The sequence below is a fragment of the Halichoerus grypus genome, chromosome 15 (assembly GCF_964656455.1).
Source record: "Halichoerus grypus chromosome 15, mHalGry1.hap1.1, whole genome shotgun sequence".
NCBI classification, from domain to species: domain Eukaryota; kingdom Metazoa; phylum Chordata; class Mammalia; order Carnivora; family Phocidae; genus Halichoerus; species Halichoerus grypus.
In genome coordinates, this window is record NC_135726.1 from 33,132,386 (window position 1) to 33,153,139 (window position 20,754).

The following is a 20,754-nucleotide window of genomic DNA, read 5'->3' on the forward strand; positions in this document are numbered from 1 at the left end:
GACCCTAGGGTCTGGGGTGGGGCAAGGTCTCTCCTCTGCATTCCTCTCCCCTCTCTCTTCCGGTCTCTACTAAACCCCAGGGGAAGCCTGCACCCCGACTCGACTCTGCAGGGGCACCTCGGGTCTGAGAGCTGAGACTCCCGCGGCAGCCCCCCACCCCCTTGAGGGTCTGAAAGCACCAAGCGGCCCCGTGAAGGTGTGGCATTCAGCTCCCCCCAGTCCCACATGGGCAGGGGTGGTGTGGTGTGTAAGACCTGCAGTGTGTGTATCGCTAACCAGCCCCTCGGCCCTTTGCCCCTCCTGATGTCCCTCTGGGGACCCTGGGTCTCCATTTCTCACCTCTAAGGCTTCTTTTCCAAGAAGGCCTTTCTACAGAGTCTTCTTTTGGTGGGGAGAAGACCCACAGTTTTCCCTACGTTGGTTCTGACTCGGGTCAAGGACAAACGCTACATTCGCACGATGATCTATGCAGTTTAGCCTTGTTTTCTGGTGGCTGCTGTCTAAAAGGGACGCCCCAGGTCTGAAGGCCTAGGCGGGGCGTACCAGAGGATGCTGTCTGGGGGCCGAGGGCCCAATAGCAGAGAGAGCCTGTGGTGACCTAGAGGGCCACGCTGGGGTTTTGGGCGAACACCTTTTTAGCATCTATCTCTCCTTCGACCATGTGGGGGTGGATGTCCACGATCATGCCTGCGTCCTTGCATAGCTTGAGCAAGGTCCGAATGTTGTTCTTGGACAACCTCAGGTATCTGCGTGAGACAAGGCCAGAGAGGTCAGTTGAGTGTGGAGTCACCATTGCTTCGAACTTTATTGAAAAGAGCTTAGATTTAAGCACTGTGGGATCTCTCACGAGAACTGGCTCTGCAGAAACCTCTGGAGCCGACAGAGATCCTATAAAAGAGTGGGACACCCCACAGAGTTGGTGGGAGTTTTATTGGTATAACTCTTTGGGAAATTAATTCGGCAACATATGTGCCAGGCACCAGCCCTATCCCCACAAGTCCCCTCCCCCCAAAAGTTCCTTCATTATCTTTGACTCAGGAACTCCACTCAGGCCTTCAACTGAACCTAAGAAGAGAAGTCAATGGAATGAAAAGCTATATAAATCAAAGTGTTCACTTCGGGGTTATCAACAACAGGAAAAGAGGAGATTCCATCAACCGAGGAGTGGTTAAGCAAATAATGGAATACCCATCTCAAGGATGCTCCCGCCAGCCTTGACATGGCTTTGGGCAGAAGCAGGTGCCCTAGGTGATGGTGATGCGTGATGCCCCGTGAGAGAGGCAATCGTCAGGGCTTCCATCACTAACAGGTGTGTGTAACCTCAGCGATGCCAAGGCCCGCGCGAAATACAGAACAATGGCAATAAAAGCTGAGTAAAATTGTAGGAAAAGGGAGTATATTTTCTTTCTTCTTTTTTTAAAATTATGTTATGTTAATCACCATACATTACATCATTAGTTTTTGATGTAGTGTTCCATGATTCATTGTTTGCGTATAACACCCAGTGCTCCATGCAGAACGGGCCCTCTTTAATGCCCATCACCAGGCTAACCCATCCCCCCACCCCCCTCCCCTCTAGAACCCTCAGTTTGTTTCTCAGAGTCCATCATCTCTCATGGTTCTTCTCCCCCTCCGATTTTCCCCCCTTCATTTTTCCCTTCCTGCTATCTTCTTCTTCTTCTTTTTTTTTTTAACATATAATGTGTTATTTGTTTCAGAGGTACAGGTTTGCACAATTCACAGCGTTCACCATAGCACATACCCTCCCCAGTGTCCATCACCCAGTCACCCCATCCCTCCCACCCCACCCCCCACTCCAGCAACCCTCAGTTTGTTTCCTGAGATTAAGAATTCCTCGTATCAGTGAGGTCATATGATACATGTCTTTCTCTGTTTGACTTATTTCGCTCAGCATAACACTCCAGTTCCATCCACGTCGTTGCAAACAGCAAGATCTCATTCCTTTTGATGGCTGCATAATATTCCATTGTATATATATACCACCTCTTCTTTATCCATTCATCTGTCGATGGACATCTTGGCTCTTTCCACAGTTTGGCTATTGTGGACATTGCTGCTATAAACATTGGGGTGCACATACCCCTTCGGATCCCTATATTTGTATCTTTGGGGCAAATACCCAGTAGTGCAATTGCTGGGTCGTATGGTAACTCTATTTTCAACTTTTTGAGGAACCTCCATACTGTCTTCCAGAATGGCTGCACCAGCCTGCATTCCCACCAACAGTGTAGGAGGGTTCCCCTTTCTCCGCATCCCCGCCAACATCTGTTTTTTCCTGACTTGTTAATTTGAGCCATTCTGACTGGTGTGAGGTGGTATCTCATTGAGGTTTGATTTGGATTTCCCTGATGCTGAGTGATGTTGAACACTTTTTCATGTGTCTGTTGGCCATTTGGATGTCTTCTTTGGAAAAATGTCTATTCATGTCTTCTGTCCATTTCTTGATTGAATCATTTGTTCTTTGGGTGTTGAGTTTCATAGGTTCTTTATAGATTTTGGATACTAGCCCTTTATCTGATACGTCATTTGCAAATATCTTCTCCCATTCTGTCGGTTGTCTTTTGGTTTTGTTGACTGTTTCTTTTGCTGTGCAAAAGCTTTTTATCTTGATGAAGTCCCAATAGTTCATTTTTGCCCTTGCTTCGCTTGCCTTTGGTGATGTTTCTAGGAAGAAGTTGCTGCGGCTGAGGTCGAAGAGGTTGCTGCCTGTGTTCTCCTTTAGGATTTTGATGGACTCCTGTCTCACATTGAGGTCTTTCAACCATTTGGAGTCTATTTTTGTGTGTGGTGTAAGGAAATGGTCCAGTTTCATTCTTCTGTATGTGGCTGTCCAATTTTCCCAACACCATTTGTTGAAGAGATTGTCTTTTTTCCACTGGACATTCTTTCCTGCTTTGTCGAAGATTAGTTGATCATAGAGTTGTGGGTCCATTTCTGGATTTTCTATTCTGTGCCATCGATCTATGTGTCTGTTTTTGTGCCAGTACCATACTGTCTTGATGATGACAGCTTTCTGGTAGAGCTGGAAGTCCGGAATTGTGATGCCGCCAGCTTTGCTTTTCTTTTTCAACATTCCTCTGGCTATTCGGGGTGGGAGTATTTTCTTTTAATAATATTCAAACAATTAAAAAATTAGGCCAGTGATTTAAAATCTCAGCTAAAGCCCCACAATTCTGACTTACACTGGAGAGGAACTGATCCCGTCGACACTGTGTGGTCTAGAGCGTATCTCTGCCGGCATATCCTCTGAGCTCCTTATTCTACCAGCGGCTTTGACCTTGTTCCCAGCTTTAGTGTAAGGAGGTTGGTCCCCTACTCAGGCCACCTGCTGGTTGGTTACTTTGCTACAGATGATGGGGGAGGAGCTGCATATTGAAATAACCTGGGTTTTCCACCCATTGGGAATGGTCTCCTTGTCCTTCAAGATCTGCCCGGCGCTTACCTGTTTTTACAGCCATCTGACACCCCACTCCCCAGCCCCGTGTCTGGACTACCTTTCTCTGACAGTGCCAGGCAGGGTCTGCTCCTTCCGCTTCTGCCCAACCCAGCCCTGGAGGGTCTCACACACTTGTACATGTCAGCACTCACGAAGATCCCATTCTGGACAATTTCATCTTTTCCTTGGATGTTTTTCTAATCCTCGTTGGATGCCATCTTTCCAAATATTCGCTCTCCCTCCTTGGAGGGTGGGGGCCCTGTCCAAATCTCTTTTCTGCCCACCATGAAGCCCAGGTAGGCTGTCTGTTGGCCAGAGTCAACGAGCATCACCCTGTCAAAGTGAAAGCCATCGCCAAAGTCATCCATCCATGGAAAGGTCGAGCAAGAAGCCCCCTTTGGCTGGGGAGGCTGCCATTCCACCCATCCATCTCTCAGTGAGCAGAGCAGGACTTTGTAATGGGGTCACTGGATGCCAGGCATCTGAGGCCATCTGAAACCTACAGAGGAGCTCCCTGCTGTTCCGTCTAGAAGGACATCCACATTATTCTGTTGTCTGTTTCCTCCTCTACTGAAGTTTCTGAGCCTTGTCAGCCACGTCTTTACAGAAAGGCTAGCACCGGGCTTGGGAGGGATACTTGAATTTGGGGATGGAAACCAGCAGGTCCCGATGAATAAGACAAAGAACAGGGGAGAAGGAAGACCTCTGGTAAGAGCAGTAAATACCAAACGGCTTCACACTCTGTTCCTAGTGCCTCTGGGAGTTTAAACCCCCACACGTTGAGCAGATGGCCACCGGGGATGGTGGGGAGGACCACCAGCAACTCCACACGCGGAGTGAAGGCTCTTAGGGGGATTTCCTGTTAAAAATAGGCCACAGACAACGCATTCTTTCTTTTTGGATAATATTCATGGTTTCTATTGTGAAACATATGGAAATATTGGAAGGGTGGTGCCAATGTCCAAAGGCGTGGCATCAAAGCACCCAAATGTCGTGCCCATCCCAGAGCTCCTCCACTAGTGAGGTTGCCGGGGAACCCAGTGGCTTCTGCCCTGGAACGGCCCTTCAGGACACAAAGACAGAGCCCAGTCCTGCCACCGCCGCCCGCCCTCCCCTTGCCCACGCTCAGCCCAGGTGTCTGCAGCCCAGGGTGGTGACCAAAGCCTGTCCCCCCACCCCGGGCACCCCGCCCCGCCCGCCAGGGCAGCTCACCGGCAGCTCAGCACCTCCTCCGGCTTCAGCATCCTCACCAGCTCCACCTTGGGCTCGGTGCCCTTCTCCATGAGACTCTTCAGCTTGCGCTCATAGGAGATCTCGGCCGTCCTGCTTATTACCCAGTCTCTCAGGAGGGTGGACTTCCGACCGCCGAAGACAGGCGATTCCTGCAACGCGGGGTCCAGGACGCTCTGGCGGCGGTAGGGCAGGGGCCGCTGAGCGGACTCCAGCGCGATTGCGTCCTTGATGTCGAGGTCTGAAATTGGACAATCGTCACCAGGGAGTTCGAGCTGGTGGAGGGGAGAGACAGGACGGGCAGGAAGCGGGGGAGGCCTGCAAGACAGCCTGGGCTTCAAACAAATACCTGTTCTGACGAGCTCTCTTCCACGCTCTTCGGGCTCTTCTCCGCATCGGTTTAATTCTCGCTCGTCTTTACCTCCCTCCTTTCTCGCTGCCTCCTCGGCTCCCTCCCTCCTGTCTTTGTCCCCTTCTCACCATTTTCTCTTCAGTCCCTCCTCACCTAAAGGGAACCTCTGCCTGGAGGAGGTAGGGGAAGCTAGGGGAAGCTATCAAAGATCAACTCTGAGATGTTCTTTTTTTTTTTTTTCCTTTGGTTGGTTCAGATGGGGTTTTTAAAGGAAAAACAATTTCTTGGATGAAAGGGGAGAAAAGTATTGCAGGCAGGAGGAACAGCATGTGCAGGTGCGAGGAACAGCATATACAGGCATAGGAATAGCTTGTACAGGTGTGAGGAACAGCATGTGCAGGCAGGAGGAACAGCATGTACAGACATGAGGAACAGCATGTGCAGCAGGAGGAACAGCATGTGTGGGTGTGAGGAACAGCATGTACAGACAGGAGGAACAGCATGTGCAGCAGGAGCAGCAGCATGTGTGGGTGTGAGGAACAGCATGTGCAGGCAGGAGGAACAGCATGTGTAGGCAAGAGGAACAGCATGTACAGGCAAGAGGAACAGCATGCTCAGGCAAGAAGAACAGCATGCTCAGGCAGGAGGAACAGCATGTGCAGGCAGGAGGAACGGCATGTGTGGGTGTGAAGAACAGCATGTACAGACAGGAGGAATAGCATGTACAGACAGGGGGAATAACATGCGCAGCAGGAGGAGCAGCATGTTTGGGTGTGAGGAACAGCATGTGCAGACAGGAGGAACAGCATGTGCAGGCAGGAAGAACAGCATGTGCAGGCAAGAGGAACAGCATGTACAGGCAAGAGGAACAGCATGCTCAGGCAGGAGGAACAGCATGTGCAGGCAGGAGGAACAGCATGTGTGGATGTGAGGAACATCATATGCAGGCAAGAGGAACAGCATGTGTAGGCAGGAGGAGTAGCATGTACAGGCAAGAGGAACAGCATGTACAGGCAAGAGGAACAGCATGTGAAGGCAGGAGGAACAGCATGTGCAGGCAGGAGGAACAGCATGTGCAGGCAGGAGGAACAGCATGCACAAAGACGCAAATATATGAAATGAAATGGTGAGTGTCTGATGTTACCCAAATACGGAGTTTGTACTGAATTAAATACTGTGGGGGCTAGTGCTTGGAGACTTTAATTTTTTTCTTCTTGCCAAATTTACCACTAAGTATTTTATAGATTTTTACCGATGAGAATGGGATGTTTTCTTTCCATTTCCATTTCTGGAAATGGGACTAGTATAGAGAAAAGGCTATTGTGTTACAATGTATTTTTTTCCTTTTAGAATTTCTTGAGCTTTACAGATATGTAATCATATCAGGGGAAAAACGAAAATAACTTCCTTCTAACATTTAGAAAAATTATATACTCTTCTTGACATATTGCATTTGACAGACTTTCTAACACAATGTCAATAATGATGATAGCAGATGCCTCATTTTGTTCCTGATTTTAATTAAAATAATTAGCATTTCATCATTTAGAATGATACTTGCCACTATTTTTGGTATGTTTATAATATTAGGAGCTTAATTCTTAGTTTACATCAAGTTTTTATTAGTAATAATTGCTTGATTCTACTTTTTGATTTTCTGTCATTTACTGACATGCTCGTATGGTTTTTCCACTTTATTGATGGAATAAATTATGGTCTTAGATATTCTGATAGTGATAACCTAACCATTCCTAACCTGCTATAAGAAATCCTATTTGTCACTAAATCCTACCCCTGAAAGTAATACTACACTATATGTGAACTAACTTGAATTTAAATAAAATCTTTTTTAAAAAGATTATTTATTTATTTATTTGACAGAGAGAGACACAGCGAGAGAGGGAACGCAAGCACAGGGAGTGGGAGAGGGAGAAGCAGGCTTCCTGCTGAGCAGGGAGCCTGATGCGGGGCTCAATCCCAGGACCCTGGGATCATGACCTGAGCTGAAGGCAGACACTTAATGACTGAGCCACACAGGCGCCCCTTAAATAAAATTTTGAAAGAAAAAAATTTTTTTTAAATAAATAAACTTCATTCTCTCAAAAGAAGGAAAAAAAAGAAATCCCCATTTGGTCATGGCATGTTACTAATTTCATACATTGATAAATTTTCATACATTTGGTATATTTGCTAAAATTTTTAATATATTTTTTACATCTGTATTACTTCTTTGCAAATATTTTAATATTGTGGTTCTGGTGCCTTGTTGGATTAATGCAGAAGTGTCTGTATTTTATATGGTCTGGAATAGTTGAGGTGATATTGAGATTATTCATTCTTGAAAAGGTAGATAGAATCTGGTGTGGAATGTATCATATGACCTCACTGATATGAGGAATTCTTAATCTCAGGAAACAAACTGAGGGTTGCTGGAGTGGGGGGTGGGATGGGAGGGATGGGGTGACTGGGTGATGGACACTGGGGAGGGTATGTGCTCTGGTAAGCGCTGTGAATTGTGCAAGACTGTTGAATCTCAGATCTGTACCTCTGAAACAAATAATGCAATATATGTTAAGAAAGAAAAAAAGAAGAAGAAGAATGTAGCAGGAGGGGAAGAATGAAGGGGGGGAAGTCGGAGGGGGAGAAGAACCATGAGAGACGATGGACTCTGAAAAACAAACTGAGGGTTCTAGAGGGGAGGGGGGTGGGAGGATGGGTTAGCCTGGTGATGGGTATTGAGCAGGGCACGTTCTGCATGGAGCACTGGGTGTTATGCACAAACAATGAATCATGGAACACTATATCTAAAACTAATGATGTAATGTATGGGGATGAACATAACAATAAAAAAATTAAAAAAAAAAAAAAAGAATCTGGTGTGAAGTCTTTTGTCCTGGTGACCTGTTCAGTGGGAAAGTGTCAACCAGCTTTCAACTTTTACTTTAGAAATTGCTCTCTTCAACTTTATTATGTCAATTTTAATAATTTATTGTATGAGAGGAAATGATATATTTCTTCTAGGTTTTCAAATATATCAGAAAGAGGTGCATCTAGTATTCTATTATAGGTCAGTTAACGTATTTCTCATCTTTGCTCATGTATTCTTTCTCCTACCAAATCTTGTACACTTTTACTCTTCTTTTTTTGTTTAACATTTTATTTATTTATTTATTTATTTATTTATTTATTTATTTATTTAGAGCATGAGCAGGGGGAGGGGCAGAGAGGGAGGGAGAGGGAGAGAATCTTAGGCAGACTCTGCTGAGCACAGAGCCTGATATGGGGCTTGATCTCACGATCCTGAGATCATGACCTGAGCCGAAGTCAAGAGTCAAATGCTCAACCAACTGAGCCACCCAGGCACCTCTTTATTCTTCTTCTTAACAATGGTCATGAGGAGTTCATACTATTCATCACTTGCATTTTCAAAAAGCTAGCTTTGGAGTTAGGACTTACCCTTTTAACTAGTTTTTATCTTGGGTTTCATTAATCTCAGCTGGTATTTAATGTATGAAAGCTCTCTCTTTCATATTAATTATTTCTCCTATCTTATTATAAATAGTAAACTGCTAAATGTATTCATTTTTTCTTTTTTTGTGTGTGTGTTATAAAGACAAGAATTATTAATTTTAGTTACTATAAATTTTCTTCTCAGGATAGATTTTGCCTTTGTTCCCATAAGTAAGAAACCAGGCTTATTTTCATGAGTTTTTTTTCTCTGATATGGGTTATTTTAGGAGTATATTTCTTAATTTCTGACTGTTAAGTTGGGAATATCTTTTAATTTAAATTTTATTTCCAATTATTGCTTTAGGATAATGTAGGTTGCCCTAAAATTTTTACTTTTTGAAAGTTAATGTTTTCTTTATGGTGAATAGGCAGATGAGTTTTGTAGATATTCTTTGGCCACAGAAAAATGCATTCTCTATTCAAATATGAAGTTATGTCTATTTGACTCTAAAAGAGGTATATTAAAATCTCCCACTTTAACTGTATTTTATTAGGTTCTTTTTGCAGCTCCTCATAATTATCTCTTTAGCTAATGTATTTTTTGGTATGTGTAAGCTTATGATTTTTATTTATTCTCTTTAACATTTAAAAATATCCCTCTTTTACCCTACGTGTTTCTTTTAGCCTTAATTACACCTCATCTGTTTGCATTTCATCTCTTGGCCTATCCTTTTGTTTTCAATCTTTATATTAAACCTGATTTTAAGTGTATCTAGATTCTGACTTTTAAACCAATTATTTCCTAGTTTGTGCCTCTGTTCTCACCCAGAGCATTTTTTCCCTTTGTAAGTAAATTGTTCTTCCTGTAAGCCTGAAGGATTTCACCAGTAAAGTTCAGGAATTTTACTGGGATATGTCTGGGGGGAATGAGTCTAGATCCCCCACAGTTATATAAATGGAGGAACAGCTTCCTGGAAAGAGGCTGTGATTTGCCCAAGGTCTCATATGAATTAGGGGCTAAACTAGGACTCTGTATGCCCAGTTTGGTGCTCTGGACTGATAGCAGGTCCTTGGCCAGGGGACCTTAGCCGCTCCTGTTTATGTGTAGTGGGAATTGGTGCTGTGTTCCAGAAGAAACATGAGCTGCATATCCTCATCAGCACAAATGGGAAATCCCTTGTAGAAAGAACCATAGCCTTCTGAGATATCCGAGCACCCTCTGGGTCAAGGTAGGTCTCATGTAGGAAAGAATAGTAGTCATATAAATGGCAATGATAATTAAACATATGAACTAATATTTAATGAGTGACTTATGTGCCAGGCAGTGTTCAAGGAGCTTTCCAGGGAGAGAAGCGCTAGAGTCTCACAACCATATCATGCCCATTTAACAAATGAGAAAGTTGAGGATCAGAGAGATTAAGTCATGTGCCAAACATGCCAGGGCTAACTGGTGGTGGATCCAGGAAAATGTGAGCCTAGGTTGCTGGTCCCTTTTTCTGGGCACCCATCCTGGCTACCATCTGGGTAAAAATGACACCTATTCCTGAGTCTGTGACTGAAGAGGTAAGTTCGATTTCTAGAGGGCTGTGTTTGGGACTCCTGGGGCTTACTCTGTGCTCATGGAAACAGAGGGTAATCATTGCCCTCCAGACCTCTGCATTAGGGATGCACTCCTGCGCTGGCATCTACAGAATGCCCTGGGCATAGGTGCCCAGGGAGAGAAAGCCAAGTGAATGCCCCTTTTCTAGTCTAGCTGCTCAGACTTTGCCAAGATTTACTTTGGAAACGTGTTCCAATTGCTTTCCTAGGGTCTTTTGCTGGCCCAACGCTGGAGTGACCTTTTACAAATTCAAAACCAACTTGGTGGCCCTTGGAGGGGGGCCAGGGGAGTGATGAAAGAGGAGGGGGAAACAGAAAAGGCTGTTCTCAGGGAATTCAAGGGAGGAGAGGCCGTGGGGAGAGGGAAGTGGCCCATGGTACACAGCATCTCTGTGCAGCAGGCTGATGTCAGGGTGGTGGTCAGTGGCGGATGGACGTGGCATTTCAGCTGGTAAGAGGAGTGAATGGGAGCTTTTGTGAACATGGGGAGAGGGGACGAAGATGAAACGTTCAGCTTTGAAAAGCACCGTGCTCCACATGGGGGATGTCATTGCTGTTTTCTATTAGCTTTGGGGTTCTGGAGCTGGAGACAGTTATCTGTCCCTCATGGGGGACATACCGTGTTTCACAGGTTTAGATCCTGTGACCGTCACAACACTACAGATGTGGACCAGTGGGATTTGTGGTGTCTGTACTGACCAAGTGGTCACATCAGTGGTGTGTCCGATGGTCATTCCTCACAGACTCTTGCTCACCGGATCACACAGAAACATAGCGTCAAGAGTGCAAAGAGCTCACTCTGCTTCTAGGAAAACCAGGACACCGATGATTCAGGTACTGAGCGGGGCCGGGGAGGCCAGAACCAGAAGTCCTGGTCTAGAATACCCTTCCTTGATCCATGTGTATCTCTACATGGACTCCTGCCCAGCCCTCAACTGGCCCCATGCCCTTCCTAGGGGCTGCTTTGTCTTGAACTTGACTCCGAAACCAGATCCTGCCCACTCATGTTGGGCCTCTGGCTGGCCTGCACAGGAAGCTCCCCTTGCTGTGCTCAGACTCAGCCCTGACCCGTTCCTGGGTGCCACACTTGGATGTCCAGGTGGTTCCTGGGTGCCTCTGAGCACCTGCTGCAACGGAGCACCTGCTGCCCCCAGTGGCCATTTGTTGTATTACGTAAGGTAGGAAAAAAGGTCCCCTCTGGATTTTTGTCTTGGGGGTGGGGGGCAGGGGGTCTGCAGAGAACCAAAGAACTGCTAAGTCAGTCTGCCCTGCTGGCATTTTTGTGCAGTTTTATGAAAAGGGTTATTTAATCCGCTGGTATGTGAGTTTCTCTTAGGGAAGGAACTGCCTTTGTTTAAGAAAATATCTTGATAGACTCTTTGAGTGTGGACTAAGACAGCGAAACAAAGGAAAGTAAGTGATCCTTCCAGGTAACAAGCCAATAGGAATTGTGGGGTGAGGACAGCAGAGGATGGAGGAGAGGGGAGAGGAAAGAGAGGGGAAGAGGTGGGAGCTAGGCAGGCCCAGGACTAGAATGAGACCAGCCAAATGCCCAGGGGGGCAAAATTTAAGGAGGTGCTCACTCTCAGGCTCATGCAAGTGAAGAGTCAGTACTAGAGAGTGAGTGCCTCCTTGAATCTCATGTTCTGGGTGCCTGGCTGGGCTCATTCTATCCAGTGCAGGGGTGAGCAAGACAGCTGGAGGGGACTCCCTGCAGGCAAATACATTCAAGGACCATCTCCTGGTGGCAGGGGACCAAGGATTTGGAAGAACCCTTAAGGGGGTTTTGTAATCAACTTCTGTTTTGTTTTCTGTATAATTCTGCCATGAAATTCTTTCCCTCCGTTTCCCCAAACCTTCAGTAAAGTCTGTTTACACACAAAGGCTTCATGTGAGAGGTTTGGGGGAAAATGAAGGAAACAGAGCTGTGCTCTGTGTCTGTGTGCAGTGGCAAGGAAAAGGGAGAAGGAAGCAACCACTGGAATCGAGATCTGCAGATGCTCAGGGGCTCAGCGGAACTTGGACTTCAGAGCCAGAATTGCATCAGGAGTCACTTGGGAAAGATTTGGGAAAGGTGTAGGGCCTCCCATGGGGCATATGTCAATCTATCTATATATCCGTATCTGTATCCATATCCACATCCATATCTATATCTATAAACTTTTTATTTTGGAGTAAGTTTAGATTTGCAGAAGGGTTGCCAAGATGGTATCGAGAGCTCCCGGGCACTGCTCACTCAGTTTCCCCGAGTGTTAGCATCTTACACAAGCAGGGCACATTTGTCAAAACTCAGAAATTAACATTGGCACATAACAGTTTTTCTTTGATTTTGCCAGTTTTCCCACTGAAGTGTTCTAGGATCCAGTCCAGGATCCTGCATGGCATTTAGAGCCAATCATATTTAAATCTGACAGGCAAGTGAGCACAATTTGGTTTCAACGGCTTTGGTGTATTAAATGAGAAGGGGAAAAAGGACGTTTTGCTGGGCACAATGGGAGCAGTTTTGTGCAGGAGAACTGGCAGCCCCTACTCGAAAGCTTTTGCCCACTCCTCCTTTGGACTAATGGGAATCCCTTCCACCTTTCTTTGACCACACACCTCCTTTCCAAGAAACCAGGCACAATAAACGTAACTGTTTTTCCAACACCATGGCACAGCCCACCTGAGCATTTTAGCAATTTTTTCCCCTAGAAAAAGCTATTTGCCACCATTTATTGAGCACCTAGTCTGTATCAGGCTACATGCTTTATATGCCTTGTCTCGCTGAAACTCGACCTGGAGGCAAGTCATGCTATTGTCCCATTTTATAGATGTGAAAACTGAACCTGAGAGATGGAGTGGCTGACCCACCCCGGATTACACAACTCTGAGTTCACTACAGAGTGGTGGAGCCAAGGTTCGGACCCCAGGCGCAGCGCTGGGAACTGGAGATCAGGCATAACTTAAGCCTACCTCTTCTCGGGTGCGAGCCACACCTGGCAGGTTTCGGGCCAGCAGGTGTACCTCGTGTGCTACACGGACGTAGTCACAGTACCTAATTAGACAGTTTGGAGCTGGTGAGGTTGCTGTCACCGACTTTAGGGGCTTTAGGAACCGGGGTGCACACCCTGCTGCATCCTGAGAAGAGAAGCCCTAGGCGTGGGCGGAGCCTAGACATGCACCTGCCGGCCATCCGGGTCACAGCCAGACGTGCACAGCTGCTGGGGCTGAGGACAGCTTCCCGTCCCTCTGAGGGGCGGCGATTATGGAGGACGGCCTGGCACCCCAGGACCAAGATGCTCCCCTTACCGGATTTCCTGGGCCCATCCTTGTAGTTGCTGGGAACGATGCTGAGGCGTTTTCCCTTTGGGTCCACGGCGTTCTTGGCGCTTTGCTCTGAGGGCTTGAGAGGCAGGGGAGAGAAGTTAAACCACGAGGAACTGGTCTTGGCACGGCCTCCTCCGCCCCCAAAATGAGTTGATTTCAAGGGTTTGCTGAAAGGCAGGCAAAGGGCCCAAAGGAGAGGCCGCTCTGGGCCCTGGGGCGGGTGAGGGGAGCAACGATGGTGGCTGGTGGCTGCTCAGCCGCTCCTCACTTTTGGTCCCAGCTATTTCAGAGCGAGGCCACAAGGCGTCAAGGAAGCCGCAGCCCTCAGGGGGCAGGGAGGCCCGGGGGTTCTCATCTCTCAGCCCGCATTCCTGAACGGTGGCGGTGGGGGGCGGGGAGAGGAGGAAGACCGGCACCCGGGAAGAAGGACCCTCTGCAGGAGTGCCAGGCTCCACCGGGCCGGCCAGCGTGTGGGGTGGGGGCTGGTGATTCCTTTGGGTGTTAGTGTGGGGCAGGAGTGGATTTTAGAGCCTTAAATTTAAAAAATGTAGCCAGGCACTGCGCAGGAGTAGAGGGGGTACCCCTCCTCAAGGGGGGGAGCCTGCCTTACCTGGTTGGCAAACGCCACCTGTCGGTTCCCTCTCTGCTGTTTCAGGAGGTTTTGGTCTTTCTTTCCTTCCTTCCCATTTGTTTTAGGGGTCATTATCCCCTTGGGTTTCTGCTTGAAATGACAGAGAGGATTGCCCTGTGACTGCCTGGTGGGCAGAAGCCACCCGCTGCCCCCACAGAGGGGCGGTGCCTTGGCAAGCGGGCTGCCCCCTCCCCACCTCCAGATTTGGCCCCCACTCTGGCACTTCTGTCCCCCCCACAATTGTCCTTCTGCCTCCAGACACACCCAGGTGTAATGTCACACTGCTCCCAGAACAACCTTCTAAACGTCAGGTCTGACCGTCCCTCCCAACTTCAGAACCCACCACAAGCTCCCTATTACCGTCTACACAAGGGCCCTTCTCCCCAGCTGGTAGGAATTCCTTCTGGCCCCCAAGTGGCCTGGGTAGCTGTGACTCCCCGGCCAGGGCCTCTAGTCTGAAACCACAGGAAGGCTGCCCTTTCTCGGAGTCCATACAGGACACTCCCTCTGTCCCCAGAGCTCTCTCCTCTCCCAAGCTCTCCCCATCCTGTCTGTCATCACAGTTCATCCTGCCTTTCTCTTTCCTTGGGTGCTCCCTGTGGCATATGTGGACTTTCTTGTGCGCCTGCCTGGCCCTCCAGGCAGGCAGGGAGGATGCATTCATTAGGGAGCTCCAGGGTCCAGCAAGGAGGGGCCCACAGAGGGGCCCCTAGGCCACTTGACCAGGCGTGGGGGGGCCGAAGAAAGCTGAATCAACTGGGTCTCCACTTGCAGTGTGCTGCTTGTGGTTGTGGGGACATGGCGGCTGGGACTGGTCTCCAGGTCAGACGCCTGGTGGGGATCCTGCTCGATTGCTTGCTGGCTGAGCAACTGGGGCTTGGTTTCCTCCTCTGAAGATAGAGGGAAGAGTAGGATCTATCTCCTAGGGTTATTTTGAGAAATTGATGAACCCCTGTGCAGACGCCAGGAGAAGGGAGAGGAGGCCACAGACAGCCCCCCTCCAACCGTCTACACCAAAGGGCGCCCCCACCCCCACCTGTGCTGTCTGAGACCTGCCATGGAATCACAGGAGCTTCTTTCAAAATCCAGGTGCCTCTGGGAAGGATAATGATGCTTGAAGATTTCATCGTATTTTCCATTTTTTAAAAGATTTTTAAATTTTATTTATTTGAGAGAGAGAGAGTGCAAGACCACAAGAGCAGGGGGCAGGGAGAAGCAGACTCCCCGCTGAGCAGGAAACCCAATGCAGGGCTCCATCCCAGGGCCCTGGTATCATGACCTGAGCCCAAGGCAGAAGTTTAACTGACGGAGCCACCCAGGTGCCCCTTCATTGTATTTTCAATTTAAATTTGTTCCTTTCCTGAGTCCAAAATTATTTCCAGTAAAAGCCACATTAAAGGTAAAGCTGTGAAAACATTATTAGAATATGATCTTCATGAGAAGAGGTGCATGCTATCATAGAAGTGAATCTAGATTTCTGTGATTGATATTAAGTTCTGAGCGACCCAGCAGTTGAAATGGGGGGCAGGCAGTAGCCTTTCCATAAATCATTAGCACCTGGATGTAAAATATGTTTATCAGATGTGTTTTAGTATGTTTGTTGGGACTGGCACTCCAGATCTTTCTGAATATAAATGATAAGTAAGCATATACCCAGATGGGAGCTTTTTGGAAAGGCAGGGGGCACCTCAGTGGTCAGAGCAGAGAAAGTGGAGGTGACTATGGGACTTGACCTGACAAAGCCCCTGAGTTTGAAGAACAGGATGAATCTGACTTGGAGCCCTAGCTTGGCCCTTCATTAATTCTGTGCGCTCAAGGACATGACTTCTCTGCCCCTCACTCAGCTTCCTTATTACCTCCCGTGAGCTGGGGGGTAAGAATGGTGCCTCCCCAATAGACTCCAAATGGTTGAAAGACCTAAATGTGAGACAGGAGTCCATCAAAATCCTAAAGGAGAACACAGGCAACAACCTCTTCGACCTCAGCCACAGCAACTTCTTCCTAGAAACATTGCCAAAGGCAAGGGAAGCAAGGGCAAAAATGAACTATTGGGACTTCATCAAGATAAAAAGCTTTTGCACAGCAAAAGAAACAGTCAACAAAACCAAAAGACAACCGACAGAATGGGAGAAGATATTTGCAAATGACATATCAGATAAAGGGCTAGTATCCAAAATCTATAAAGAACTTATGAAACTCAACACCCAAAGAACAAAGAATCCAATCAAGAAATGGGCAGAAGACATGAATAGACATTTTTCCAAAGAAGACATCTAAATGGCCAACAGACACATGAAAAAGTGTTCAATATCGCTTGGCATCAGGGAAATCCAAATCAAAACCTCAATGAGATACCACCTCACACCAGTCAGAATGGCTAAACTTAACAAGTCAGGAAATGACAGATGTTGGCGGGGATGCGGAGAAAGGGGAACCCTCCTACACTTTTGGTGGGAATTCAAGCTGGTGCAACCACTCTGGAAAACAGTATGGAGGTTCCTCAAAAAGTTGAAAATAGAGCTACCCTATGATCCAGCAATTGCACTACTGGGTATTTACCCCAAAGATACAAATGTAGGCATCCGAAGGGGTACGTGCACCCTGATGTTTATAGCAGCAATGTCCACAGTAGCCAAACTATGGAAAGAGCCAAGATGTCCATCGAGAGATGAATGGATAAAGAAGAGGGGGTATGTATATACAATGGAATATTATGCAGCCATCAAAAGGAACGAGAGCTTGCCATTTGCAATGACATGGATGGAACTGGAGGGTGTTATGCTGAGCGAAATAAGTCAAACAGAGAAAGACATGTATCATATGACCTCACTGATATGAGGAATTCTTAATCTCAGGAAACAAACTGAGGGTTGCTGGAGTGGGGGGTGGGGTGGGAGGGATGGGGCGGCTGGGTGATAGACATTGGGGAGGGTATGTGCTATGGTGAGCGCTGTGAATTGTGCAAGACTGTTGAATCACAGATCTGTACCTCTGAAACAAATAATGCAATATATGTTAAGAAAAAAAAAAGAAGAAGAAGATAGCAGGGGGGAAGAATGAAGGGGGGAAATCGGAGGGGGAGACGAACCATGAGAGACGATGGACTCTGAAAAACAAACTGAGGGTTCTAGAGGGGAGGGGGGGTGGGAGGATGGGTTAGCCTGGTGATGGGCATTAAAGAGGGCACATCCTGCATGGAGCACTGGGTGTTATGCACAAACGATGAATCATGGAACACTACATCAAAAACTAATGATGTAATGTATGGTGATTAACATAACAATAAAAAATTAAAAAAAAAAAGAATGGTACCTCCCCTGTAGGCCCTGCTGAGAGCTGTTGATAAGAAAATTCATGTATGATGCTGAGCACAGGGCCTGGCACATGGTAAATGCTTAATAAACATTAGCATTGTCATTAGTGATGCCGTTTTTCACTCATTTTTCTCTGGGGGTTGGGGAATTCAAGATCAGGTGGCATCCTCTACAGAGACCACTTTCTAAGGACATGGCTTGATTTTCCCATAGATGATGGGCCTGAGGGATTTCTGGGGGAAACTGAGGCAAAATTGGCTGCCATAGTTCCTGGAGAAAGAGTGAAGGGCGGTGCTATAAACTGAATGTTTGTGTCCCCCCCCACCCCAATTCCTATGTTGAAATTCTAACTTTCAGTGTGATGGTATTAGGAGGGGAGCTTTTGGGAAGTGATTAGATCATGAGGGTAGAGTCTTCGCGAATGGGATTAGTGACCTTATGAAAGAGACCAAAGAGAGGTCTCCAGTCTCTTCCTTCCTGTGAGGACACAGCAAGAAGGTGGCCGTCTATGAAGAAGGAGGTGGGCCCTCATCAGACGCCAAATCTGCCAGCACCTTGATCTTGGGCTTCCTAGCCTCTAAACTGGCAGAAATTCATTTCTGCTGTTTATAAGCCACCCAATCTATGGTATTCTGTTACAGAAGCCCCAAAGGACTAAGACCTGTGGATGGGAACTAGTTGTGATACAGGGTAGAAAGGAGGAGGTATGTTAGTAGGGATCCCAGTGGGGTAGTGGCATTGGAGACTGAATGCCCTTTGACCCTGGAGCCATGGTCAGGAAGGAAGTGTCTAGGGACAGTGGGGAGGACCCATTCTGCCACCTCTGAGATCTTAGAAGTTATTGCCCCTAAGTTCTTCTGGAACCTGATCAAGACAGCCTTAATGCTCCCCTCATCTTGATTAAACTCCTGATAGGTTCCTTCCTGGCTCTAGGCCCATGACCTCTCTTTTCTTTTCTTTTAAAAAAAAACTGGCACTTGTAAATTCTTTTCCTGCCCCTTTGATATGTAAATCTTCTCCTAGCCTCTTGCTAGTTTTATAATCCAGGAACGTTTTTCTCAAGGACCAGGAAGCCATCCCTTTGAAATGTAATCATCAGGGGGCGCCTGTGTGGCTCAGTCAGTTAAGGGTTAAGCATCTGCCTTCTACTCAGGTCATGATCTTGGAGGTCCTGGGATCAAGCCCTCAACTAATGGGGGAGTCTGCTTCTCCCTCTCCCTCTGACCCTCCCCCTGCTCGTGCTCTTTCTCTCTCAAATAAATAAATAAATAAATAAATAAATAAATAAATAAAATCTTTTTTAGAAATGTAATCATCTGGAAAGATAGCAGCCCGTCCTCCCAGTCTCTGTGGGAAGGTAGGAACCTAGCTACTTGAGTGAAAATTGGCAGGCACAGCCGGCCTAACCACATGGGCAACTTCCCCTCTCTCCCTGAGGATTTTTCTACTAGTTCACTCCCTTGCTTAAAGCTCCTCCCACCTTCTGTTTTCTGGGAGTCAAGTTCAGTCTCTCCCCTACTGGAATAGTCTTGAGTTCAGCTGCCTTGCGGTTTTGCTGGGACAGCCCATACTTGGAGAGCACGTACTTGCTTTTTCTTCCCCTGCCTCCGCTCCAGCCACTCCAGCACGCGAGTGAGGTCGGACATCCGCCTCTCCTCGGCCGTCCTCCACGTGGACTTCCTCTCTGTGGGCATTGCATCCTTTAGGGACTCTGATTTCTCTGTCATTTTGGAGTCCTGGTTGTGCGCTGGGTGGGAAGGTCGTGCACTGTGGCTTTGTCGATCCCTCTGTCTCTAGTAGGTGGCCTGGAGGACTTCGGTTGGCAGGGTGTGGCCTTTAGGAGGTGGATATAAAAGGCAGAGGTAGGCCAGCAGCTGGGATGTTGGCCTCCAAGGGTGGGAGGTCTGCAGGGTGATTGTGAGGTCACTGTCAGGCTGGCCTGTGGGGGCAGAGTGGGGCGCAACATCAGCTTCTCCAAACGGCCACAGCCCCTCTGTAGGCACAGTCCCTTATCTGGACCCCCCAACGGCCTCCCTTATGGGCTCTCCATCTCCACTTCCATAGAGCTCTTAAACAAAGGTCACATAGCTCCCTTTCTCAAAAAACTGCAGTGGCTCCCTGCAGCTGATAAAAAATATAAATTCCTTAGTTTGGTATCCAGGCCTTCTACAGTGTACTCTAATTAGAATGAAGTTTTTATAGCCTCAATAACTTTTATGTTCACTGAACAGATAGTTATCAGATACCTACTATGTACCAGGCACGGTCCTGGGGACACAATGCAAAATAACATAGCCGGACCTCCTAAAACAGATGGGCTAGTGGGAAAGACAAAGCAGCAGTCAAATTACTCTATGAATCCATAACGGCAAGTGAAAATGAGGGCTCTGAAGGAAAGAAATGTAATTTTGTAAAGTAGATGAAGCGAAAGAACTAGATTTGGATGGGGGTGGGTGGGTCACCACTCAAGCTAGGAGCTAAAGGGTAAGTAGGTCTCAGTGGGGCACTGGAACAGAGGGATGAGCATGTGCAAAGGCCCTGTGGCAGGATGAAAGCACAGCAGACTTGAGGACCAACAGAAGGGCAAAGTCTAGAGTACCGTAGTGAGAAATGATGCTGGTGAGGTGGGCAAAGACCAGACAAGACAGGACCTTAGAAGTCACAGGTTTGCTCAAATTGGGAAGGGGAAAACAATAAAGGGATTTAAAAAGAGGGGAAGGAGTGGTATGATCAAGCTTCCTTTTTGTTTCAGTAAACTTTTATTGAAGGAAACTATCTATACAGAAATGTGCCAGAATCACCAACGAAGACACCTGTGTAACCAGTGTCCCCAGAACTCCTCCTTATGGCTCCTGCTGGTCACGGTCACCCTCCAAGAGTAAACACTATCTTAACTTCTAATGTCATAGGTTTGTTTTGTCTGTTAGAGTTTTAAATAAATGGAATTATATACATGTAGTCTTTTGTATCTGGCTTCATTCATTTTACAAATATATTTGCAGGGTTTTAGCAATGAATTCTACCAGTCTTTGTGCATGTGGAAATGTCTTTATTTTACCTTCATTTTTGGAGAAAGATTTGCTGGATAGTAGAATTCTTTGTTAACAATCCCCCCCGCCCCACCCAGCATTTTGTATATACCATTTCACTACCTTCTGCTCTCCATTGTTTTGAATGGGAAGTGAGCTGTTAATCATATTGTCGCTCCCATGTACATGTGAGTCATTTTTCTTTTGCTGAATTTTTCTGTCTGTTGTCTTTTAAATGTGTACTATGGGACACCTGGGTGGCTCATTTGGTTAAAACTCTGCCTCCAGCTCAGGTCATGATCCCAGGGTCCTGGGATCGAGTCCCACAACAGGCTCCCTGCTCAGTGGGGGGTCTGCTTCTCCCTCTCCCTCTGCCCCTCCCCTCT

At 47.2% G+C, this 20,754-nt stretch overlaps 1 protein-coding gene across 1 annotated transcript; it reads right to left on the bottom strand.

Moving 5' to 3' along the window:
* Positions 1-598: 598 nt before the first annotated feature.
* C15H16orf78 (chromosome 15 C16orf78 homolog) lies at positions 599-19,066 on the bottom strand. Its single transcript, XM_078063542.1, has 5 exons — positions 18,926-19,066; positions 14,005-14,112; positions 13,377-13,470; positions 4,670-4,928; positions 599-746 (listed from the first exon to the last, which is right to left on the bottom strand). The coding sequence occupies exons 1-5, from the start codon at positions 19,064-19,066 to the stop codon at positions 599-601; spliced, it is 750 nt and encodes a 249-aa protein (XP_077919668.1).
* Between the last annotated feature and the right edge of the window lie 1,688 nt (positions 19,067-20,754).

What these genes read in the sequence shown, in the direction of transcription:
- C15H16orf78 (XM_078063542.1), bottom strand. Translation starts at nt 19,066, where the DNA reads ATGACAGAGAAATCAGAGTCCCTAAAGGATGCAATGCCCACAGAGAGG. An exon ending in AGGTGGCGTTTGCCAACCAG is followed by an intron (nt 13,471 to 14,004) that starts GTAAGGCAGGCT and finishes CTGCCTCTCAAG; the next exon opens with CCCTCAGAGCAAAGCGCCAA. An exon ending in GGATGGGCCCAGGAAATCCG is followed by an intron (nt 4,929 to 13,376) that starts GTAAGGGGAGCA and finishes GTCCAATTTCAG; the next exon opens with ACCTCGACATCAAGGACGCA.